Source organism: Triturus cristatus, chromosome 4_2 (genome assembly GCF_964204655.1).
Source record: "Triturus cristatus chromosome 4_2, aTriCri1.1, whole genome shotgun sequence".
NCBI classification, from domain to species: domain Eukaryota; kingdom Metazoa; phylum Chordata; class Amphibia; order Caudata; family Salamandridae; genus Triturus; species Triturus cristatus.
This window is the reverse complement of record NC_140586.1, coordinates 48,188,158-48,214,033: the sequence shown is the minus strand read 5'-3', so window position 1 is coordinate 48,214,033 and position 25,876 is coordinate 48,188,158. Positions and strand designations below refer to the sequence as shown.

The 25,876-nt window shown below is 45.7% G+C and overlaps 1 protein-coding gene across 4 annotated transcripts in view; it reads left to right on the top strand.

Annotated features, from left to right (window-relative positions):
- The window catches only part of PRKAG1 (protein kinase AMP-activated non-catalytic subunit gamma 1), a 268,130-nt gene that overhangs the window by 127,121 nt on the left and 115,133 nt on the right, over positions 1 to 25,876 (top strand). For all 4 annotated transcript variants that reach the window (XM_085600412.1, XM_085600411.1, XM_085600410.1 and 1 more), the window contains exons 5-8: positions 3,791 to 3,849; positions 5,160 to 5,205; positions 5,594 to 5,648; positions 6,149 to 6,275. In XM_085600412.1, coding sequence (XP_085456538.1) covers positions 3,791 to 3,849; positions 5,160 to 5,205; positions 5,594 to 5,648; positions 6,149 to 6,275 — 287 coding nt within the window. The remainder of the gene's footprint in view (positions 1 to 3,790; positions 3,850 to 5,159; positions 5,206 to 5,593; positions 5,649 to 6,148; positions 6,276 to 25,876) is intronic.

Genomic DNA, 25,876 nt, shown 5'->3' with positions numbered 1-25,876 from the left:
TCTATTTTACCAGTCTACCGCCCGTACCAGTTTTGAGATAGCAGCGCTGACACCTCTGCTTTGCCACCGCTCCCACAGCTTGCTGCTTACGGAACAGACCTTCAGTCAAATCTTCAGCCTCCGCAGGTGCAGACCACAGGGGAGTGTACATGTATTGAGCTTAGTCCGGTGTATCTGCAAACCGCCGCGTTACGAGGTTTTCTCGCTACTTTCTCACTTTTTTTCCCTTCTCTTCAAATGTATCTGCAGTCCATTGTAACTTTTAAATTCTGCCGCATACAATACTCCGTCTTCTCGGCCCTTTACAAAGCAAAAGGTACAGAAGAGGTGAAGAACACGGGAGCCACTCACACACACGTCCAGCCAGCCATCTTGCCATTGGTGGATTTTGTGTCAATTTCAATGTCAGTCTTGCTCTGGTGGACTGTTCTAGATGGAAATCTGGATGAATGGGCATGCTGGTTCTTCCCCCACATATCACTTCCATTGGTAATAATTTTCCACTTGCAATTTTTGAATATATTCATGAATGATTGTCGGGTGGCAAAATTCCTTCTGCTGTCTCATTTCACCATGAGCCAGTTCCTGTTAACTTGTTACTTTGTCGCTTAGAGAAACCAAGTCAGGATGGCGCATTGCAATTTACAGCACAGATTAACCCGCTTAGAATTTCTGCTCTTGGCTGTTTTTTGTCTTTTGCTTGAATGGGCATATTTAAGAACATTTGTGATATGCTCCTCTGGACCATGTCCTGAAACCCCAGAGGAAGATAAAGTTGACTTTGGTTAAGTGTTTTAGAGTGCTTTGTGAGCTGTGACATACTGCAAGAAGAGGTCTCTTTGACCAGCTTCGGTAAGTTGGCAAGCTTGCTCGCACTCACTTCCCTTACATCCAGCTCTTCTATTCAACTCCTGCTTATACCCTATCAAGTTGTATCAAGCATGACCAACAAAGCAAGTATAGTGACAGTACAATCGCTGAGAAAAAGATGCATCAACTGACTTACCCAAACTCCGCATGCTGCCTCCACTTAACCCCAGTATCCCTGGGAAACACAGAGTGGACTCCTCCTTCAGGGATGTTTATTTCCTTCAACTGTATGAAAATAGAGTTCCTGAATAAAAATGTTTAGAAGAAGTGTGTGAAGAACCTAACCCTAGCCTTTTAGGTCTTGCCCACCGACCACTCTTAACTGTTTGTTTGCAAAAGACCTCTTGAGGACCATTTCATAAACTTAGTGGGATTAGAGCCTACCTATTTCTTACTATTGGTTGGTTTTGTTGTCACACTCATTTGTTTGCTTCTTATTTGATGGCTTTCCTTCCTCCTCCTTTGATTGTCCCTCCCATGTAGCATAGTCTCTTTACCATCCTTTTGATTGAATAACTTGTATCCTGCCACCGCTAACATTCAGGAAACTACTTTTATCTTTTTTCAATCAGTACTCAATGGGAGTGGATATGTTTTCTTGCTCTCTCCTTCGTGTGCTGTTCCAACCAAATACCTCCCCTACATTGCATGTTATTTGGTGCTCCCTCCTCTACCCACCTGCACCTCATCCATTGCTTAACCCCACCCCATTGATTCTTTTTAAAACTTTCCTCCCATCCGAGCCTTCTCCATTGCTCCCCTGCCCACACAATGTTGCTGCAGCCTGTTGTCCTTCTCCCCGCCTGCTCCTCCACCCCACCCCTACACTCATGGTCCTTAAACGATTTCTTTATTCTTCATTTTCAATTATTGGAGTGCCCAGCTGCATTTCTTTTTCCCGATGCTGCAAAGCATCAGCAAAAGCATGCTCTATTGGCTTTGCCAGTGGTACTCTTCATTTACAGGCTACAAATGTGCCACAGGTGTGTTAAATATAGTTGATCCCTCTTTAGCCAGCCTGGACCTGTATTTAAGGCTCCAATCGGTCTGGGTATTTAATTGTTCCTCCCCTCCTATGTACCTCTTGATCTTTCTCCCGCCTGGTCCCATTTGTGTACCATCTGCCACTTCCACTTTTACAGATTCTTCTTTACCTTTCTTCCATTGCCTACATGTTTACTTTCCAGGTAAAGGGGGCACTATTAGGAGCAATGTCTTGTGATTTTTTGGTTTGGACCTGAGAGGGCTATTAGCCAGCACCCCTGCTTTTTCACTCCTCTAAAATTCTCCTTCATCCTTGTCTCAGTAACATAATGCATTAATTCCTCATAGTCCTTGACTAAGCTTGGCTTACATATCTCTACTCACTTAGAGAGTTTGTGCGAGCACCTCTCCTGGGTTAACATCATAGATTGTGATCTGTGGCTGAATAGAGAATGTCCAGTTCTATTATTTGATTTTGCCACTCCAGTTTGTACTTTTAATTGTTTATACTATGGCTGATTTTCTATTTGGGGGCCTCTCTCCTTCCTGACTGAACTCTATAGGGTTGTCTCTGGTAGTTTAGCTGTACTGCTAGAGCTTCAACTTCTGTCCCTCAGGTGAGTACCCTTTATAATACTGCTTTAGTGGCTTAAAATGGACTCTATGTAATACTCTTTTATTAACTTAACATTGCTCCATGTGATTAAGGCTTCTGTCGCTCCTGGGTAGACTCCAGGTAGCTATTCAATGGTGGCTTAACAATGCCTTCCGTGTTTCACTTATAGTTTGCTTCCATATGCTATGCATCTCTGGTTTACCCCACTGGGGTACCTCAATGACCGTTCTAGTTACGTTGCAGTTCACTTCTTACAATGATAAATTACTTGCATGCTCACCTGTTCGGACACCTCTTTGCACATGCCATAGTTGTGTAGCCGCGTTTTGCTGCATCATGCTTATTCCACCTTGTGTATATCTCGCCCCATTTGTTTCATATAGGCCAAATTACAAGCAAAACCCTTACAACCGTGCATTCCAAAGGACACCCAAAAACCCAACCGAAATCAAAGAGCCACATGAACTCATTGGCAGTTTCAGAACATGCTTAAATGATACAAACGAAATGGCTAGAACTGAACCTTCATAAAGCCCTGTGGATCTAGCAAGGACTATGAAAGTGCTACACAAATACCAATACAATGCGGTGTGACTTAAAAAAATAAGCAGCTTTGAAAAGGTAAAAGCAGAGATGACGGGCTGGGGGTTAACATCTCTGTCTAGTATAATCTCAGCATCCCAGCAACTGCCTTCCTGACTTTGCCTTTTTGTTGGGATCTGGAACCCTCCAGCATTACAGAAACACTGACTCTATCACATTGCATGCGCTGCGTGCATGTCGCTTGGCGCTGCATAAAACTAGCTTCCATCGACCCACGTTCAGCTCCTTGCACTCAGGCTTTGTTGCAGGTTTTCAGTGGCCAGGGCCCCAGAGCACCAGCCATCTTACTCCTAGTGGGTCTGTGTCATCAGTGTCTGGGGCAGTTATCAGGAGCGGGCATAGTTAATTTACTTTCATTATATGCGGGGAGATGTGGCACAGCAAGCTGCTCTAGGTCACCAAGTGTACGTGCATGTGCGTCAGCCATTGTTGCATCAGGCAAGCGATTTGAATTTCGATTGCAGAATTTGGAGGAAGGATTTTCATGGAATTGGATATGGGTTAGGTTTTGTGTTAAAAGGTGGCATTGGCTTTAGTTGTAGTCTGTGTTGGGTGCTTGTGGAACTGCACAGGAATAAAGTGTTGGAAAGTAGCTTCTAATTTCATTAGCAGTCTGCAGTGGATGTGTGTTTTTATGTGAAATGGTTTGTAGTGGTGTTAGAAGCAGCCTTGATATGACTGGCGAAGGCATAACTCATTTCTTTTTTATTTTCACAGGCATGTTGACTATCACTGACTTCATTAATATTCTCCATCGATATTACAAGTCTTCCTTGGTAAGGAGCACTCTGGATTAATGGTAGCATGGGGAGGGATGCCTTGAGTTTCAAGGCTCATGAGATAGGTTTTCATAGGTTTCAACTGTTTTTATCTATGCTGCTTTTTGTCCATCCCCTGGACAAAAGCAGTATAAAGGGATGAAGCGGGGAATGCTCTCAACGTTCAACTGCATTTGTCTCCTGCACCCAGCTTTTTACTTTTTCTGCTGTCACAATTTGTCTCAACTTATCCCCACTTTCCTTCCTTCCTACACTGTGACTTCTCTCCATTGGTACTCTGCCTTCATGTACTTTTCTGTATGCTGCAGATGTATTTAAAAGATGTAGATAATATCCTTTATGAGGGACTCCAAGCATAGACTAGACTTAGGGGCAGGCGTGGTTCTTCAAGTTAAGAATGTGGTATTGTTGATAGTGTCACTTAACTAAGAGGAACACATTAAGAGGCTTTTATTCAATAAGGACCTACCTCTCCGTGCATCTTTTTGCTAACCTTACATTGTTCTTGTTGCTGTAGAGAATCATATTTCAACAGTCTGCAACCAGTCGGCATTTATGTAAACTGGTACTGCACTGACAAAAGCTGAATACATACTGCCTTGGAGTTAACATCAAGCTAGCATTGTTCTGGCTAGATTCTTCTGGTGGCTGTTTGATGAAAAGATCCCCCGAGGTGACGTTGGTTAAAACACTAAACTGGCATTGTCCAGGTCAAAGACACACTAAACTGACAGTTCCCTTGCCCGAGATCCTGTGGGCTGGCAGGACTCCTTCCAGAGCCCCTCTGAGCAATACTTTTGCTGGCCAAAGCATACCTGATCTGACATTGTCCTGGCTAGAGACCTTCTGAGCTGCTATTCCCTTGGCCAGGGCCACTTCGAGTGGACGCTGCCCGGGGCAAAGCCCCTCTGAACACGTGTTGCGTGGAGTAGAGCCCTCAACTGTGTTTCGCTCATGAAAACCCCGCTGAAGTGACAAAGGACGTAGCCAAAACCCTTTGAGCTGAATGTTCATCATAGGTAGATCCTCTCTGAATTGACTTGGGTTTTTACCCCAGACTAATTAACTGATATAGGTTAACTATCATTTCTTTGAGTAAATGCTGGCCTCATGGAGAGCCCCTCTAAACTGGCTTAAAATGAACCCCTCTGAGCTGATGATGGTCTGGCCATACACAGTCAATGTTCTGAAGCTCATTTAGCACACAATTCTCTAGCTCCTCTGACTTGACATTGAGCTGATATTGGCCTGGTGGGTGACCTTTTAAGCTGACAGAGAGCTGCGACTTCTACCGCTTTGTGTTCTAGGTGCAAATCTACGAACTGGAGGAGCATAAGATCGAGACATGGAGAGGTAAGGGGGGGACATCCATGTTTATTTCATTGCTTCCCCCACCCCAGCCGTCTTCCCCTTTCCTATTCACTTGCCCCATCTTACCTGATCACAATCCTCTACTTCAGCAATTCCCCCTTCCCTGCACCTGAGCGATTGAAGCTCTTTGGATCTTTGGAAAGGTCTCTCCTTCTTTGGACCCCTCTCCATCTCTCCTTCTGGCTCCTCCATTGTTTATTTTTTAAATGCTGCTAGTGTATTCTGCTCTTCACATGCACTTACTCTGTTCTGTATAGCTGATATGAAAGACAAAATCTTAGTAAACACCAGGGTACACACTGTACCAGGTCGAGATTCACTGGAGATTCTTTTGTTGCTTTCCTCTCAAATGTAGTCTTTCTCTTTTTAGAGGTGTACCTGCAGGACTCCTTCAAGCCACTGGTTTACATCTCTCCGAATGCAAGGTAAGGCTGTAAACATTTACCTTTATGCCCTTGATCCTCTGCTTGCCTCAATATTTAGAAAGCTATCAACTGGCATCTAAACATTGCTGGTATGAGGGGATCACGAGGGAAGAAGTGGCTTAGTAGTTTGGCTGCAGCATCATAATACAAGCATGGTGGGTTAAGAATGACTCTCAGCCATTTGCCATAGACCCTGTGGTTCCACTGCAGCACAGAAGCGCAATCCTGTTAGTTTGTACCCAAAAAGGATAAGTGCAGCGGACTGCTTAACATTGCTGCTGGTGTAACTAACACCAGCATGTCTCCTCAGCTCCTACTGTGTTGCTCTTTAGCTCCTGCTGGCCTAATGCTCTTATGAGTAAGAAGCCTGCCAAAGCAGCTGCTGGCAAAGCTTCTGCTTAGCAGAATCACCTGCTGCACTACATATGTGTGCCGTTTAACCCCTCTCTCGCGAACTCTCCTAAAGTTTCTATCTCACCTTCATTCTCTGCTTTTTTCAGCTTGTTTGATGCGGTGTCCTCGTTGATTAAGAATCGTATTCATCGATTGCCTGTCATTGATCCGGACTCGGGAAACACCTTGTACATTCTTACCCACAAACGCATCCTCAAGTTCCTCAAGCTTTTTGTAAGTAACCTCTTCACTACAATCTAGTGGAATTTCCCATTACCATGGTTTGCTTTGTATTTTTTTAAAAAAAAAATTTCAGCAACATTCTTTGCTTGATACCAGTACAGAAGCATTATTACTCTAAACAATGGGTTATGGGATTTTGGTGTTTGGCTGGAGATATTTTTTAAATTTCTTATGTGTTAGTGCCTCTCTCTTCTTCTCTCATTCCCCTGTTCATCACTTTGTCATCTACAAGCCATGTCTATCCAGTTCCCCTCCTCTCGCACTTGCTGTCTCACTCTTTCTGTTAACAGACTACATTTCACTGTTTTTTTGGGAACTAGTGGCGGTTACTTTTCCTGTCATTCATGAATTGTTGCTACATGTCAATGTTATGCTGACTACGTAGCTTTCAAATAGATTGCATGTTACATGTTAATCTACATTTGTTACTTCATTTTGTCATAATCCCTCTTGTTTGCTTAAGGTAAACCATTTTTGGATTTGTTTGCCATTTTAGGTTTGTATCTCTTCAACAAAGTATAGCAAGATGAAAAAACTCACAACAGCACCGAAATAGAGTATCTCATTCCCCGTGAACACAGTTTTGAAACAGCAGCTATTTCGTTACAAGTAGAAACTCGACACAAAAAGCTTCAGAATCCTAGATCCGGTGGGATGTCTCAGCCATTAGGTGGAAGGGGGAAGCAGAGTGACAATAGATAAAGAAGACCTGTAGCTAACCTATTTAACATACCCTTTACTAACACTCGCTCCCAGAGGAGTAGCCTGGCCCTCCTAGTAAATGACTGCATCCTATCTATCAAAGGAGTCTCTCAGAAAGATTTGGTACGTCACCCAGACTGCCTTCTCCTTGTGTCAGAAGACAAAAAAAGTCCTAGTGAGACCACCTAGGTGAACATAGTTTTTAGGTTGAGCCTGTAGCAGCGCGCATGCGCTGCTCTGGCGAGACTTTTAGTAAGGGGCTTTCAAAAGCTCACCACACGCTTGTGCGTTGGTTTTGTTTTTAGTTACAGGCTATTGGGCTTTGCGTGCGTCTCTCTAAGAAAGACAGCACGCAATTGGGTAAAAGCGGATGCATGTTCCGCCTTTGCTCCGCCCATGGCCTATTGCTTGCGGTTACCCGCACGGGCGACATCTGTTTTGAATTATCGTGCCCAGACACGGGTGCAATAATTGAAAACAGATCGCTCGCTGTGGCGCGCGCTCACCACTCGCGGGCTTGTTCTTTTTGGCTTTGCTGATGCTGCAGAGAGTGCTGGTCACCGGCACTGGTGCCCCCGGGGCGAAGGTCGGGTCACGTCGCCCACGCTGACGGATAGTCTGTTACTGGTTGCTGCGCAGTGTCATGGGTCCAAAGGGCAGTGATGACGCAGGACAGCGATTCACGAACCAAGCATAAAGGAGTGTGGGCGCTCTGTGACCCTGGGCTCCTGGCTGCGCGCGCGGTACACTGTGGATGCAGTGCCGTCAGTTTAATGAGATAGGCTATACTCAAGCTTTACTTTCGATTCTCGCACCCAGAGCAGCTCGGTGCATAAGTCTGTTATTTTATATTGGTTTTCCCTTCACGCACCGTCACTCCAGCCGGTGACTAAAAAGGCGCTATCTATAAACAATATTCCATTAAAATGTTCAGTAACTGGAGACTTTTTATTTGGACTTTTTCTGCATTTTCCCCGGGAAGTAAAATAATAGTCCCAACAGATGAACTTATCCCTCAATACCTGCGGCGTCCACTTAGTCGTTTGCCCTTCACAGGTCGATTTACATCCTCACTCTTTTTTATTTATAGCGCCGAAATTCCAAAAATCAGCTAAGCGAGCGCTGTATAAGAAACGGAATTAGAACCAGGTAAAGCAAAGTTCTAGTCGGTGTTGTAAGCGTCTACTCTGGCTAATAAAACTGCTGCTTTGTGTTTGGTGTTTACTGCCCTGGCCACCACTGCACCACACAATAAATTTACAAGCGGCATACACAAACTATTTTAATTTATGCAAATTGTATAATTATATTGAAAACAAAAAGAGGGCTGCTATTTAACTCCGAACAGGACAGTTACTTTGTTTCATGAATTCAAAATTGTAAAAGCACTTTCCATAAAACTTCTTGTCCTGCCATCAGTTCTATTACAGATTTGGATAACTGGATAGTACATTTGGAGGGAGGGTGTGCACTATTCAATGGTATGGAACAATAATACTTGTCAAGGGGTTTCTGGGGACATGATACCACGATGTCAATTATTGTACATGTCTCCAGGACCTCGATACAGCTTTCCTCGACAATAAAGCACGCCATAATCAGCACGTTTATATTACATATTTCAGGCACAGTTGACTTGTAAAGTAGCTTTAGATAACTTTTATCGAGGTGGGAAATGGCTATTAAAATCGGTAGGTTAATAACCCGACTTATCTGTTTTTTGTAGTGAAAAATAGAAAAATGTTAAATTATGTTTTTTCAAATGCTGGGACATCAGCAAAGACGCGTTAACTTGTTAAGGGCTTCTCTGTAGTTTTGGCGGGTTTTGCAGCTGCGCTCTGCATTGTTCCGCTAACAAAGAGCTTTTTTTTACGGAGGGAGTGTTGATTAAAGCACTATTTAAATGCATTGTCATGCTTTTGAACTAATTCGCTGGCGAGATGGGAGTCTGGCCCAAGGAACCTGAGTGCTGTACGCCGAATTTAAATAAAATTAGAATTTACCCAAAGGATATGATGCAACATTGTTTAATTGTATAGTGTCATCGATGTGAAATATGGGTTTTGAAATGCTTGAGTGTGCGTGGGCACGTTGTTATTAATTGTCTGTGTATTCCTATGGTATGCCTAAAGGGGCTGGAAGCACTTTGCGTCGAAAACCTGCGGATTCCATGAATATCGACTGATTACTACAAAGGGAATAAGAATAAAATATCGACTGCTTGGGTATAGAAGCAGGGTCAAATGTGTGGCAATCAGTCAGAATTGGCAAAATGTACCTGCACCACACCCAGAAACCTCAGCTGAAAGCGCAGGCTAATTAAGTGTAGTTGGTTATAATGCATTTTCCTGAGCACCTATCTAGTGAATGCTTCTACACGTTTCTCACAGGTATCTGTTTTGCATTATTGGCCCTCTGTTTTCCTGGCTTGTGGGTACGCAGAGCTTGGAAGGCTCGCGGATTTCGCCTCGAAGCGCTGTGCCCGACATCGTAGTGACGTTTTATGGTGCCGCTGAAAATCCGTTTAAAGGCAGACGTAGGCTCCAGACCCCGCTCCCAGCTTTCATTTTCCTGGTATCAATCAATCATTGTGAAGCGAGTGAAGTTGTTCTGTGCGCCTCCTCAGCGCACACGTCGCGCCGCCGCCCCCACAGAATCCCCCACTACTAGACACATCTGCCCCCTTTTAGGCACAGAAAGGGTACGGGTCCGGGGTCAGACCGCACACAAAAGCTGACAAGCCTCCTGAACAAAAACACACAATAATAGACCTTATTAAGCTGTCATCAGCAGGAAAGTATTGGCAAACAGAACCCGGCCTTTAGTGGCCTCAGGAAAGCGGCTTTGGAAAATGAATTAAACAAGCATTGGCATAGCCAATAGGTCTCGCCTTTGGACCTTATAAGTGTTTACCCATGCAACACTTGATGTTGTTGTCCCAAGGATATTGTGCTGGATAACTAAACACTTATAAGGTCCCAAAGGTGAGACCTATTGGCTATGCCAATGCTTGTTCTTTCTTTTGACCATAAAGGAAACCCTGAAGATGGCATTAGAAGCTTTAATCACCTGATATTTCTTCACACCTAGAAAGGCTGTCTTCCCCGCGAACAACTCAGTACTCTAAAAGAGCAGGAGAATGACTCCACCAGTCATCTTTTTCTAAATTGCAGCCTTCAGGAGCTTTTCTCTTCATTCTGCATTGCCAATATATTCATCACTGTGCCACCATGTTTAGTATCCTGTTTCTGGACTTTCTTGGAGATCCGTAGTACAGTGTTAATCAGCTGCCTCAGTGCCTCCGCATTAGATATCCCTTTGATTGACTCTTCAGGGATCAAAGTTTATCTCCTGCGTATCCCCTGCTTGTGCCTGTACTTATTATACATTCCCATCCTTTAGCAATAACTCCAACACACTTCACACTTTAAAATTAGACTTAGTAGAGAGAGTTTTCACTGATCAGTTCTTCTGCAAGTCAATAATGTAGGACAGAAGGGCCCTTTCTCCTTGCGTCAGTTACAAATCCTCAGAGGTATTTGCAAAAGCTCCATTTTGATCTCCCTTCTGTATCTTCCTCTGGGGTTGGATGAAGACTTCTTGCGTCACTTTGTGTCTGCTGTAGCACCTGCAGGCCCTTACAGCTGGTGCTGTCTTAGATGAAGTCATAATTCCTTGCCCCCCGCACTCTTGCGTGTTGCAGGAAGACCACAAGTATCAAAGTGTCCTCTCTTCTGACAAAGCTTCCTACTCCTCTCTCTCCCGGTGCTGCATTCAGTACTGCCAAGAGAGGGACATGCCGAGTCGTTAAGGGATGTGTGTGATCCGGTCTGTTTACAGTTATGAAGTAAATTCCATTCAATTGTGTCCCACATTTCGGTTCTATAGCAAGATTTCCATCATGACTAAAATATTATCTAAAGGAAAGTAATTAGACATGGTGCATTTTTATGTTAAGTGTTAAAATCCCACTGCCCTTGCTGTAGAGAAATCTTTTCTTCATTAATGTAGTAATGTAATGCTCATCTGTTAGGTCATTAACCATTAGCCGAGCCGTCCACAGTGTCTGGCCTTCCTCTGTCTCCTATTTTTTCATATAAGACCTTCCCCTTTAGCATCTTACTATCACCCGTCAGATGTTTCTGGATGGCAGCTGAGACACTGCACCCAAGTGTGTTTAGTTGTTCCCCAGAAGTCCTGCTTTTACTTTTCTCAATGTACCTAATCACTTTTGTACAACCCTGCAATGCCTGAAGTGTACCCTGTGTCATACACCATGATCAATCATCCTCACTGTGTTCAATTTGTTTGAAAATATCTGACAGCAGTCCAGCCCCTCATGCTACACACCTGCACACAGCATTCTGTTCTTTTATGGTGGAATGTCCCTCTTTTTGAACAACTGACCCCATGAAAAAAGAATCCACTTTCAACAGCCTAATGCTGATCTAACTCATGCCTGTGTTTCTGTGTTGTCTGGTATTTCTTGTCTTCCACGCTGTGGTCTTCTGCTCTGTTTTTTCTCACAGCAAGATACAAGGAAGTAGACAGATATTGTGTTGGTCAAAAAGTAGCTTGAACAGAAGTCCTCTTGTGCAAATCTTTTTCCTTTTTGTTATGTTAAAACCTATTTTTGGTTGTTACCATTGTTAACTATCTTCGTACATTCTGTCTGAAGAGTATGCTGGTGCAACACCATGCTAGTCTAATAATGGAAGCCTTCAGAATATGTGCATTTTATTTAGGATGAGGGCACGCAACTACCTTCACTAAATAACGTTTCTTTCGTCTTGTGAAGGAAAGAGAAAGCTATCAATAAACTATGAATCTAAGGGCCCTATTCTTTGTATCCTCTTACCATCTAATAGTTGGATCCACAATAGGGCATAACGTTTTGAAAGACACTAATGACCATCGATGGAGAGAAAATCTAAACAGATTCCATGATGTTGAAAAGCCCTCTATGATTCAGCCTGATCTTCATAATTTGTCTGCCGGCAGTCACACCAGGAATTACCAGCTCTAACAGACTGACAACTTTCAGACTGTTGGTCATTTTTTCTACAAAATCTCAAACAGTAGCAACTCTATGGGATGGTGACTCTCTTCACATTTGAGAACATATTGTAATTTCAATTTTATTTTGTGAGGTTACCCAAGATATTCAGATATTGGTGTGGAGAACACAGCGTTTGGGTTAAATCAATGCAACTATTTTAAATTGCTGAAGAACACGATTGCGTATCGACAGTTGCAATTCGCTCATACTAAGTTTTTGGGTGACACTTGTATTAGGCTCCAGGCTATGGTTTATCGAAGGGATACGAAATGATGCAGTGCTAGCTCTGACCAATAACTTGATGATTTTTTCCTCTATTCAATGTGTCCTGGCAAGGACTTTGAGGAATTGCTTGCTGTTTTGTGTCATATTGCTGATCATCCATTTAAAATAGTCATAATACATCATAAATTCTGAGGCACTGAATCATAGCTATCTTGAGTGAAACGGAGTAAAAGCCCATTGCGAGAGTCGCACTCCTTCAAAAAACGTAGTCATGATTGGCTTTTGATACCCAATTTTTGATGTGCTTATCCCTGGAAAGGTCTGCTGCTCCGTCAACTTTTTTTGCCTCAAAAAATGTTGTCTGCCTCAAAACTACAATACCGTCACCCTCTTACTTTAACTGTGACGGTATTCCATGCTAAGTAAATTTCAACATTCTGAGTCGCCTTGGCTCCTTTAAATTTTGGGCTGAGAAGAAGTATAGCCCAACGTAGTGTAAAGTTAATCGGTATACATTACAGCCACATTTTTGGGTCAAGCAGAAGCACATGTTAAAGGTATGGAGTAGGATGCATCAGCTGCCCGTTTTGTTAGGTCTCGCCTGCCGAAAGCAGCGCATGAGCTGCTCTCGCCATGGAGAGGACCTTTTACAATCGATTCTCGCAAATGCTTTCATGCACACGTCTGCATGGACAAAGATGGCTGCTCTCGCCATTTGTCCACAGCAAACAGCATGCGCGTGTCCGTAGGACTATGGACAGTTCAACGCCATTTTGTTGCCATAGCAACGAAAATGCCGCTTCATGTGTGCTTTTAATTAGTGTGGCCTTCGCGCGATCGCTTTCACTTTCACGGCCGCTTGTTTTCCTTGGAGTGAATAAAGATCTTGTTCCTGTCCTGGCATCCCTGCGCCAGCCACTGGGAAGAGATTTGAGGATGCTGTAGGGAACCCAAAATGGTCATAGGTGAAGCATGTAGTTCATATATTCTTCAACCATGCCCATTTTAATGCAGGTATGGAGAGAAGTCTGTGTGTTACCATCATGTGGGGGGGTGGAGGGGTTCCCACAGGGTTTGCCAGGACACGTGTAAGGCACGGTACGAGAAAGGAGGGGGCAGACTTGTGCCTCTTTCTCATGTCTATACCCTGGCGCATGCCCTTGATCTATGCATGCTTCGCCTTTATTGTAATGCACCCCCCATGCCCCCAGCCAAGCACCTGCCACGTGGCCAGGAAAGGTCACACCATTTTGGCTTGTGTAGCCAACACTTCTTCCTGCTGGGGGGGGGGGGGGGGGGGGCGTGGGGGTGAGGCGAAGCAGACAGTAAGAGGGAGTTTTCGACAGCAGAACAGAACAGCCGCGGAGGAGAGTGCGAGGTCTGATCCTCGTTAGCTGATATAATATCCGTCTCATTACACCTAGGTTTTTCATGCCTTTAATAACTCTTGCCTTGCTCTTTTGTACCCGCTTCTATATCCATCACTTTATTCCTTTGTATATTGGTCTTATGTTTCTCTTGCCCGCTTACTGTCTCATTCTCCCCCGGCTCCCTACATACCCCCCACCTCCTCACTTTGTTGGGGCGGTACAACTGGCGCCCTTGCACAGGTCGATATAATGCACCAAGGTCTTAAGGCATGGTCAGTCTCACTGACTCTTGGGTGCCTTCGGGTTTTATGTTGTCACCAGCTGCTGATAAATCTACAGATTAAGCTCTGCTTTCAGTGTTTTATTATTTACACTGACAAAGGATGCCTGGTGTGTTCGTCACCTTGTCCCTAGGCTCTGGTGGCTTATGCGGTCACTTCTCTGAAAACGAGTGCGCCTGCGAGTCCACTGTGGTCTCCTGGCGTCGCGTTTCCTCACGTGCTGTCGTGTCATTTGCAGCTGCATCTGAGGTGACCAGTGCTTCCTGAAGGTGCCCAGAATCCCACATCTGTACCGAAGGGTTTGCGGTGGCGTGGGTTGTTCGATGCTGCCATGCAAGGCCCAGCTCCCTGGGTGCTTTGTACCGTCACTTCCTGCCAGGTGTTTTATAGCCGATCGCTTTGCTTCACGTGCCTTTTACTCTCACACACCCGTGAAGTTGCAGTTTTATTGCTTGGCTTTGGTTGCCTTGTAATGTCACCTGATTCAGAGTGTTTTTCAGCTTTCTCTCTGGGCTTTGGCTAGTTTATACTGTCTTCTTTCAAAAGTAGAGAGGGAGGAAGAAGACTACCTGGGTTCCCCTCCTCAATTATGCAATTTTGGAAAAACAAAGAACCCAGTCAAATCGGAAAAGATAGCCAATGACATAACCTCCACAATGAGCAAAAAACGTTGTTTTTCTTGAAGACCCCTCACCCACCAGTGTTACCCCTTGGTGGCATGATTCATCATTGGGGTTCCACCCTATCCTGCTGCGCATCGAGGCGCGCTTCGACCAGGCGAAATACGTGGGAGCACTTTGGTTTTTTTCTATGATGAAGACGAAGTGGGGCGGGGGAAGTGAGGTATCGGTGCTATACAAAATTTAAATTACCTGGCTAGTCAGTCATCACTACTTTATTCCTGCCCCTAGTCGGTAAGATTAACAAGCACTTACAATGCAATAGGTCTCACAATTACATTATTTTGAGCTATTGACATTTGTAAATGGCAATGCCATAAAATTTAAAGGCATGGCTATTTACAATACCAAAAGCAACACCTATTGCATTGCATAGCGCGGTGTCCGGAAAGACGACGCTGCGCTGATTAAAGTAAAAAAAAAACAAGCTAAAACACAAGGGAAAGTGAGACACAGGCTGAAACACAAGGGAAAGAGAGACATGGGCTGAAGCACAAGGGAAAGAGAAACACAGGATGAAGCACAAGGGAAAGAGACACGGGCTGAAGCACAAAGGAAAGAGAGACACGGGCTGAAGCACAAGGGAAAGAGAGACACAGGATGAAGCACAAGGACTATATTAGAGACAGGCTGAAACACAAGGGAAAGAGAGACACAGGCAGAAGCACAAGGGAAAGAGAGACACGGGCTGAAGCACAAGGGAAAGCGGGACACAGGCTGAAGCACAAGGACTATATTAGAGACAGGATGAAACACAAGCATTTGCAATGCAATAGGTCTCGCATTTACACAAGTTTAAGCTATTGGCATTGTAAATGACAATGCCTTTTTATGTTTGAAAAGCAAAAATAAAAGGCATTGCCATTTGCAATGTTAATAGTTCAAACTCGCGTAAATGCGAGACCTATTGCACTGCAAATGCTTGTTTATTTTTGCACTGTGCAATTCTTGGATAGTGTCTGTCCTTCTTGTCATACAACACTGTTGGGTAACCTCTTTTAATCTTCATAAATGCTGCTACTTTTCAAAATATGCATTTGTAAGAAGCTGTCTTTGTATGATATTGCCACTAGGTGGTAATACCGTGCAAAGAGTCCAGCGATTCCCCCAGAAGTGTAGAGGGCTCAATGTGAAACCCAAAGTGCTCTATTAGTGGTAGTGTGAGCGAGCAGCCTTAGGCCTAACACAGAGGAGTGTAAGACATTTATTGCACAACAGTGATCAATAATGGACACACGACTCAAGAAGGAGATCCAGACCAATTAAAAAAAATTACCCTTTGTTTGTGCTTTATTTTATGACCAAGATCTTCGTAATAAGGTAAGTACGTTTTTAATTAAAAATACTTTTCACTTTAAAAAATCTACACTTTACAATGTTATCCTATGGCGAAAACCATATTGCAGTTAAACAGGTAAGTACTGCACTTACAATCCTATTCTTCGGAGCCAAAAGTCAGCAAGGGCCCTGGGTCACGTGAGTACCAAAACTGCACAACCAGTGGCACATGGGCGCCCGGGTGCAGAGTTCAAAATCGGAGTTTGGCCCAATACTTTCCAATAGAGACAGGGGGTGCCTGGACCCACACTGCTTGCAGGCAAGTTAATCAGTTGCAGGGGCCAAGCTTTGGGAGTTAGCACAAGCACAGGGGCACAAAGCAGCACCAAATATACACTACCAGCGGCACAAGGGCAGACTGGTGCAGGGTGCAAATTCGATGTAGGGCGCTAAATGCTTTTCAATGGAGATTTTTGTTTCGGCAAACAGGCTGCAGGCGTGGCACCGGAGGTTGCAGGAGGAAGACCAATGACAGCAGAGGTAAGTAGAGATGCAGGGTTGCCGTTGGTTTAGCTCACCAAGGCCCAGGGGCTTTTAGTGCTGGGGTGCCTTTTGATATTGGGGTCTTTTTACCGGAGCCGGTTGCGGTCAGGCCGGCCCTCTGAATTCACATGCCGTCATGAAGGTCCGGAGCGGTCAGCCAATGCTGGACACGAAGTCGGGATCGCTGGAAAGACTTAACTGCACAGGTGAGCCACTCAGACTCTGCCATGGTCATCGGGTGCAGAGTGGTCAGGAGACGTGATCTTCCTGGGTCATGTTAATGTTAATGTTATTAAGATTTCTAAAGCGCACTGTTACCCTGAGGTGTCCTGGCGCTATACGCTATCTACCTAAGCAGCTGGGCACAACACAGAAGGAGTTTATGAAAAAGAAGTTTGTAAGAAAAGCCAGGTCTATAGCTCTTTCCTGAATGCAAAAAGTTCCGAGGAGTTTCTGAGATAAAAGGGGAGGCCATTCCAGGCCTTAATGGCACAGTGGGAGAAACTTCTGCCACCCCAGCTGAGTTTATGGTAGCGAGGTAGAATGGCTAATTTAGACATCATGGAGCGCAGAATTCTACCTGGCACATACCATTGAATGGATTGTTGTAGAAAATCAGGGCCAGTTCCATTAAGGGCTTTAAAAACTAGACATAGTGCCTTGAACTGAATTCGTGCCGCGACCGGGAGCCAATGTAGAGATCTAATTCCGGCCTTTACTGAGGCAAACCTAGGGACACCGGTAAGGAGTCTGGCCGCGGCATTTTGTACGGTCTGGAGTCTAGAAAGTTGTTTCTTTTGGATATTGATAAAAAGACCATTACAATAATCCAGCCGTGAGAGGATGAGTGCCGTCACTGCAATTCTTAAACAATCTTCTGGGAGAAATGATCTAATTTTCCGCAGAAGTTTAAGAGTAAAAAAACAGGAAAAGACAACCCTGCTAACCTGATCTTCAAAGGACAATTTTGCATCAACAATCACCCCAAGATTTTTAGCCTTTGTGACTGGAACAGGAAGCTTACCCATCGATGACGGCCACCAATCGGGAGTCCAAAGATTGATAGTGTTCCCGAAAAGAATAACCTCAGTTTTTTCTGAGTTTAACTTGAGGCAGTTTGCTTTCATCCAGGTAGCGATAGCCTGGATGCAGTTATGGCATTTGGAGGCTGTTTCAGCCTCTGCCCCTTTCTTAATGGACAACACAACTTGTGTGTCGTCTGCATACGATGACAACTGAAAGTCAAAGGATTTAACCAAAGTGGCCAACGGAGTGACATATAGATTAAACAATGTCGGACTAAGTGAGGACCCCTGAGGGACCCCACACGGAAGGGCAAAAGGCTTTGAACTATTTCTGCCCAGATCCACCGTTTGTGATCTATCAGCCAAAAAGGATTTTAGGAGATCCCATGCCTTACCTCCAACTCCTACCACTGTCAAACGGTCCATCAATACTTGATGATGGACCGTATCAAATGCGGCCGACAGATCCAATAGGATGATAATAGCGGCTCCACCCTGATCCAGGGCCTCTCTGATCTCGTCTGTGGACTTCAACGGAGCAAGTTCAGTGCTATGATCAGCGCGGAATCCAAACTGCGTGGGATCCAAGGACGAGCTCAGTTGCAGAAATTGGCTTAATTGAGTGTTCCTATTTTTCTCAATCATTTTACCTGGAAGAGGAAGGCGAGAGATGGGCCAATAGCTGCTTGGGTCTTTAGGATCCAGATTAGGTTTTTTTAATAGAGGAAGAACTGAGGCAGTTTTCCAGAGAATGGGAAAACAACCTGATTTAAAAATAGAACGAAATAAAGGAGTTAAGGCCTCTCCGATGACATCTGGAGCCAATTTTAAAACCGATGCGGGACATGGATCCAGCGGGGACCCAGATCGAATCTCAAAGAGAAGTTTACTAACACCCGGTTGTTCAGGAGGAACAAAAAAATCGAGATAGGGGCGAGGCCCATTGTATTCCTGGTGGACTACCAGCTCGTCCTGATCAGATAATATGGATGAAAAAGTAAAGGACGAAAAAATATTTTCGACCTTTTGTAGAAAGGTCATGAGTCCTTGAAGTAGGTTTCTTCTGTACTGGTCCGCTGTCCACGTAAGATTCAAGTCTTTTTCGAAGGCAGCAGTTCTCCCAGTGTTTTCAGAGATCGCTGGCTGCAAGACCAGGCGCAGGTTCGTAGAAGCTGGAGACAGGCCAGCAGGGCTAGGGCCAAGGCAGTCGCCGTCTTCAGTCTTCTTAGCAGGGTTGTCTTCTTTCGACTTAGGTCATCACAGATCTAGTTTCCAGGTCTGGGGAGCCACCTAAATACTAGATTTAGGGGTGTTTTAGGGTAGTAGCAGGTGTGGTCAATGGGCACTGGGCACCTTGCCTGGGTTGACCAGACCTAGCCCTGATTGGAGGGGGTACCCCCATCTTCAAAATGACGGGGACTGAAAGATGTGCTTCACCTAGTCTCCCCCACCTCAGGGGTAGAGTTGACAGAGGTGGGCACACCTATTCTTAAGTTTTCACATTGGCTTTCCTTCCTAATGTGGGGGTGTAAACTGGGGGCTGCCCTCTGCTGCTAGCAGCAGAGGCTGGGGGTCGCATTACAAAGGCGGCAGGCCTGTGAAGCTACCCTCGTCGAACAATGCACTGGCCCATCATGTGGGAGGAGACATGACACCTCTGCACAGGATGTGCATTGTTTCTGGTCCTAGAAAGCAGGGGCTCTCTACCCAAGGGTCCAGAAACATGTCTGGTGGTGACAGACCACACCAGGATTGGCAAGTTTTCAGAGGGCACCTCTGAGGTGCCCTCTGGGTACATGGTACAATAAATCTCACACTGGCATCAGTGTGGATTTATTGAAAGAGTAGTTTGGTACGAAATACTCCTGTGTTCAGTGAAGCCATCATGGTGCTGTGTAACTCGAGTTGTCGAGGTTTCCAACCCACGTACTCTATATGACTTCACTGGCAATATTAGAAAATGGACCCAGATATTGTAGGGGCATATCTGCTCATGCAGATATACCCCCACCTGTGGTATAGTGCATCCTGCCTTAGGGCTGTGAGGCCTGCTAGAGGGGTGGCTTACCTATGCCTTACGGAAGTGCTAGTTGGCATGGCACCCAGGCAGGGTGGCATTCCGACTTTGTCGTTTTCTCGCTCACAGGGGCATGCAACCTGCAAGGTCAGTGGCATTGACCCAGTGAGGTGCCCAGGGGACCCTCTTCAGCTTCCAGGTACTCAAGAGTACCATTTACTAGGGACTTGCAGAGGGTAGAAGTGCTAATTAGGGATTTGTTTTTAGGGAATAGAGCACTGGCACAGGGGACCTGGTTGGCAGGGACCCTGTGCACTACATTTGAAACCACATCAAAAGCAGGCAAAAAGTGGGGAGCTAACCATGCAAAAGAGGCACTTTCTCACAGCATTGATGTTTCATGGACTGATATGATGAAATTAATTCGGACTAAAATGATATAAAATAATTTGGAGTAAAGTGTAATATAAAATGTATTTAAAACTGAGGGCCTGATTTATATCTTAGTGCTATGTATACTCTGTTGCGACAGAGTGTACATACTGCCAAGATAAGGGTCTGCCCCCAAATTTAAATATGTGTGGACTTTAGGTTTAATCATGTCGGACACTACTCCGTTACAGCTGTGATTGAACCCCTACGACGGCCCTGTGAAGTAAGGGCCATCGGACGCAGACCAGTTTGGCAGGAATTTCTAAATGAGGTGTGCGGCACCTTCGTTAGGGCGCTAGAGTAATTTACTTGTTCTCCCTCACAGCAAAACAGGCCGCCTGCCTCTATATAAATTAGGCTTTTAATTACTAGAAATACCATTTTAATTTAAGAACCCTGTTCAAGTACAGGCAAGCACAAGATCTGTTCAAAGTGTAAAGCTGTTAGTAGAAGATGCTGCTTACCAATACAAATATTTAAGACAGTCATTCACATTGGTCCCCCTTGAGCCATTCGGTTATATTTGTCAAGATATATCACCCCCTCATCAGCCAAGACAGCTTGACTCCAGTGACACAGTGAGTATGAGACCCACGTCTGGGCATACCCTTGCCACTTAGGGCATCAAAAGTGAAAAGAACAAATCATTGGCGGAATGCTGAACAAATCAAACATTCAACCTATGGGCCTAAATCTACAGTTTTTTCTTCTTTCAACGCCAATGCAGTTTCCGGTTCCAGTTCTCACTGGATTCAAGCTAGCCTGACGGATGAGGGGTGATGCCCCGAAACCTGTCACAGGATGCTTGTTTCTGTTCCTGGGAGGACCTGGCCTGGCAGTTCGGGCTGGACTGTTCCCATGGGGAGCATGGTCAAGACTGATTTTCAAATGGCGGAGTCCAAACTGGGGTGGTGTGGTGAGCAAAAAAACGATGGATTAAACCCAAATCTGTGATTGGGGGTGAATGTTTGATTTGTTCAGCATTCTGTCCTTAATTTTTTTTTGCTTTTGTATCCCTAAGTGGGAAGGGTATGCCTAGACGTGGGTCCCATGCTCACTGTGCCATTGGATTCAAGCTAGCCTGGCTGAAGAGGGGCGATACCCCGCAGCTGGTCCCGGGATGCTTGTTTCCAGTCTCGGGAGGACTTGACCTGGTAGATTACAGTTTGAAGACCTTCACCTTAGACCTTAGGGAGAGTGTCCCATTACTGAGGCTGGTTACCTGGTTCCAGAAAGGTTTCACTCCACTCTCTACCCCAAACCGTTTCTCTTATCTCTCTAACCCAAAACTATGGTAAAATAAAAATGTGTGACAGGTTTCTAACCCAAATTCCAAGATGCTAATTAGATCTGGTGACTCATTGTGTCCCCCTGGACCTGTTAGTGACCTCCCACCCAAAATGTTTGAACAGTCATTTATGAGATTCAGACTCCTGACTTTGCCTCCTACTCCACATGCAAAACACATCGAGGACCTTACCTCCGGGACTCAAACTCAGAAGTAAAATCAGCCTTATGGCAAGAAACTGCCCTCAATAGAGCAATGCCTCAAGCCTGGAACTGCACATAAAAAAAGCCTTGGCAGTCCGCGCCACCCACCACAGCAGAGACTGCTCGACACCAGGCAAGGCTTGATATGTCAAACTCTAATCTTGACACCGAGACACCCCTTCTTGATCTCAAGAGGCTAGCCTACCCACCTTGGGCTCAAATTAGACCCCAAAGGCCACTTCAAAGCCACCTTTGGCCCAGAGTGGTACTACTCCAGAAGATTAGCAGCGACCAGATGTAAGGCATAAAAGGATATATATTGATCCCGTCACATGCCTTATCCCAGCTAGACTACTTGCGAAGCCAATGCACACAAACCCGCCCACCCCCAAGAAAAGGAAGATCACTTTTGAGGAGGCCATCTCTGAGAGTCTCAGACCATGCCAAATCCTTAAAACACCAAGTCCTAGAGACCAAACACCACCACATTTCCTTGCACAATCTGTTTTATTGGTCCATTCTGTGGAAATCTCAGATCAGGACCCAACAAACCTAACTAACCCTTATGAAGAACCAATCCGTGTGGATGAGAGAAATGGCCCATGACATTATTAACATTTAGGCCAACAAGGTGACTTGTCTTTGGAGGCCTATCCAGTGAAACCATGTTGTCGAGGAAAAGGGAGATTTGTGGGTGTTACTCACTATGACCAAAAGGGCCTCTTCACAAGGGACAAGAGAAATGCCACCTCCTGTTAACAAAAGTAAAAGGATTGGTGCAGAAGGGAAAAGAGTAGATGAAGGTGAAGGCACACAGCGTGAATAGCTAGCTTGATTGGGAGGAGGTGAAACACCTGGTAAAGCACTTCTGTAAAGCATATAGAAACTTGTCAAGACACTTATGCAGAAAGGCAAGATCATTTCCAACTTGACTATCCATCCCGCACTAGACGCAGCTGAAACTGCCTCCAGAGAAATCAGTACATCCCATCCTGCTGAAATATCTTGCCTGGCTAAGAGTTTCAAGTTTCAAGCCAGAGTTTCAACTCACCTTCTAAATGAGCCCTTCCATGGTGCACACCTTTTTGGGCATGAGGTTTACATTGTACTCATTAAAATCAAGAAAGACTCAAACAGCTAAAGCCCTACAAACCCAGTCAGCGAGGCAGGATTTCGGAATCACTAGCCCGAAGCAGGGACAAAGTCAACAGAAATCTCTCAACAACAACCTTATCAGTCACAGCAGATGCTTCAAGAAAGACATTCTCCCAATCAATACCCCTGGGAGATTTCCAGGGCAACAGCCTTGCTAGGCAAGAGGCACCCAAGGAAGGGGCACCTCTGCTGCAAAACCGGGGACTTCCACAGATTCCCCCGACTATTGTGAGTACAAACTGATTCGGAGACAATAAGCTTAGACAATTGGTTATTTATCGTCACCCACAGTTTTGCAGCGTGAATCTTTCTGGATTCACTATGCTGTGCATTATTCCGCGGTCTGGTGGTTGGGTCCGGAATCGTAGTCTTTCTTTTGTCTTTTTTTTTTTTTTGTAGCCCAGGTGGGCGTCGACGTCCCACCATTTGGTGTACTTCTCGTGACGTCAGCATGCTTCATGCTGAAGTCCCACCTTGGGGCGCCATCTTCAGATTCTTTTGTCCGCCGTTGGGTCTGGATCGTCACCGTGAAGCTCCAGAGTTTTTTGGCGAAGAAAGAAGAAAAAGCACGAGTTTCATCGAAGAAGAGTTAAGGAAGACTACATAAAGGAAAGAACAACGAGCCGGGACGACGAAGAAGGAGGAGAACCTCGAGATCTTCGACGTCCAACGGAGAATGCGCACTCAGGGACACTGAGCGCAGGAATGGACTAGACACCTTTTAAATTCTGCCGTAACTGCCACCATAAGTACGCGCAGAAGGACCAACATCTGGTCTACAACCTTTGCCTGCCAGTCGACCACGAGAGCAAGGACTGCAACGCCTGTTCCGCCTTCACACCGAAGACTCTCAGGGTGAGAGAGAGACAGAGGAGAGCCAACTACAACATGGAAGGCAAGGGAAAGGCCCCGTCTCTGTACGACCTGGGCCTCTCCACCGACGCTGAAGAAAACATCGCCGAGGGACCTGATGACTTCACGGTCGCAGAGACCGATAAGAAGACATCTGACAAGGTAGGAGAGACGTCGAGCACTAAACCCCCGACAGGGCCCCGAAAACCAGAGACAGACTCTCGAAAAACAGAGTCTAAGGCCTCGAAAGGAACACCGGTGCCGAAAATTTCGTCGACCGCGAGTGGATCCAAGGACGAAAGGCCCGGCGGATCCTTCGAGAAGGACTCCCAGGTGCCGAAGACCGCCGAAAAGCAAAGGTCATTGAAGCAAGACCACGAAATTGGGCGTTCGACTACGAAAGACAAGGTCGTGTCGACGCAAGCACTGTCAAAAAGACCAGCGCTCGACGGCGAGCATGCCGTCGAAATGGAAAAGAAGAAGAGAAGGCTCGAGGCAGAGATGGAGAGCATCCTTCAAAGGAAGAAGGAGTTTGACGAAAAGATGAAAAAATTCACTATCCCTACGAAACCACCGACGGTCATCGTCGAAGTCGAAGACCAGGAGGAGTACGACGCAGAAGAGCTGTTGAAGAGGAGGAGGAGGACCTCTACTACGAGGGATAAGAGTATGAGGAACAACAATCAAACTACGGCTCGGCGCCGTCGAGGGCAGAAGACCTGGAGTGCCAGGACCTCGACGCCGAAAATCCAGAAGAGCCCGTGGAGACTTATCCTTCGAGGCCTTCGCCGCCAGATGACATTGGGGCTTACAACATGGTCATCAAAAGCGCGGCTGCAGCTTTTGGCGTGAGACTGGAGGAAGAAAAACCGAAAGCAGATTTTTTACTGGAGACCCTGCTCCCCATCCAAACTAGGAGCCAGTTCCTCCCCATGCTCCAGAGTGTCATGAACCAGGGGAAGGAGGCGTTCAAGGACCCAGCAACATGCAGGTCCATCACACCTAGAACAGAGAAAAATATAAGCACTCCTCCCAGGACCCTCCATACATCAAAGGATCAGTCACAGCAGATTCCATTATTGCTTCTACAGCCAGAAAAAGGGCCAATGTCCCGGCAACCTCTGGACCACCTCCAGACAAGGAGAGCAGGAGGATGGATCTGACTGGAGAAAAATAGAGAGAAACGCAGCAATGCACTGGCGCATGGTGAACTCCAATGCCCTACTGAACAGGCACCAATACCAACATTGGGACGAAATGGGGGAACTAATCAAGCACCTCCCCGAACAATACCAACAAAGACCTTCGCATCTAGTGGAAGAAGGGAAGAATATAGCGAACTCGTGCCTTAAAACAGCGTTGGATGGGGCAGAAACATCAAGCAGGCTGATGGCAATAGGAATCGCATAAAGAAAGCCAGCCTGGCTCAGAATTTCAGGATTCAAGCAAGAAGTCCAGAACAACATCCTGAACACTCCTTTCAACGGAGAATCGCTGTTCGGGGCACCAGTGGATGAGAAACTCACCTAACACAGAAAGGAGAATGAGACAGCAAGGTCCATGGGGGCCCTGCAATTCAGAGGGATGAGAAGAGGTACCCCGACACGGAGACCTTACGTAAGGGGAGGAAACCAGCCGGGAACGTCCCATCAAACATTCCAGCAAGGCGAGAGTCACGGGCAACAGGGGCAGCAGAAACAAAACGGGCAGTACCAGCCTCGGGGCCAGTCCTTTCGCAGCAGGGGAAACGGACGAGGCCAAAGAAGAAGAGGGGGGACCGACCCACCTCCAAGTGACTTCACACGGGGAACAGTGCTCAGCCACAACATCCCTCTGTGGGTGGAGCACAAAAGAACCAAGATGAGGGTTAAACCAACCAAACGCCGACGAGCATGCAACACCAGTAGGACGCAGACTGAGACTTTTCCTTCAAGCATGGCGAAAAATAACAACAGACAAATGGATACTCAACATCATACAGTTCGGATACTGCATAGAGTTGGAAAGGAGACCTCCAAACAAAAAACCAAAGAGAAGGGAACACTCAGGACAGGAGCTAGCGCAACTCGTACAGGAAGCACAAGAGCTACTCCAAAAGGAGGCCATAGAACCTGTACCATTCAAGGAAAGGAACAAGGGGGTGTACTCCAACTACTTCCTGGTACCAAAGGTGGACGGAACACTAAGACCCATCCTGGATCTACGGTTCCTAAACAAGTACGTAAGGATGCAAAAATTCAAAATGACGTCCCTACAAGAGGTACTCCCACAAATAAGAGACGGAGACTTCATGTCCACCGTGGATCTCAAAGATGCCTACCTGCACATCCCAATGAACAGGCGGCACAAAAATCTGTTAAGGTTCACCATCAACAAGGAACACTACCAATTCACAACCTTGGCATTCGGGCTAAAGTCCGCACCAAGGGTTTTCACAAAATGCCTGGCGGCAGTGGCTGCGTACCTGCGGAGGGAAGGGATT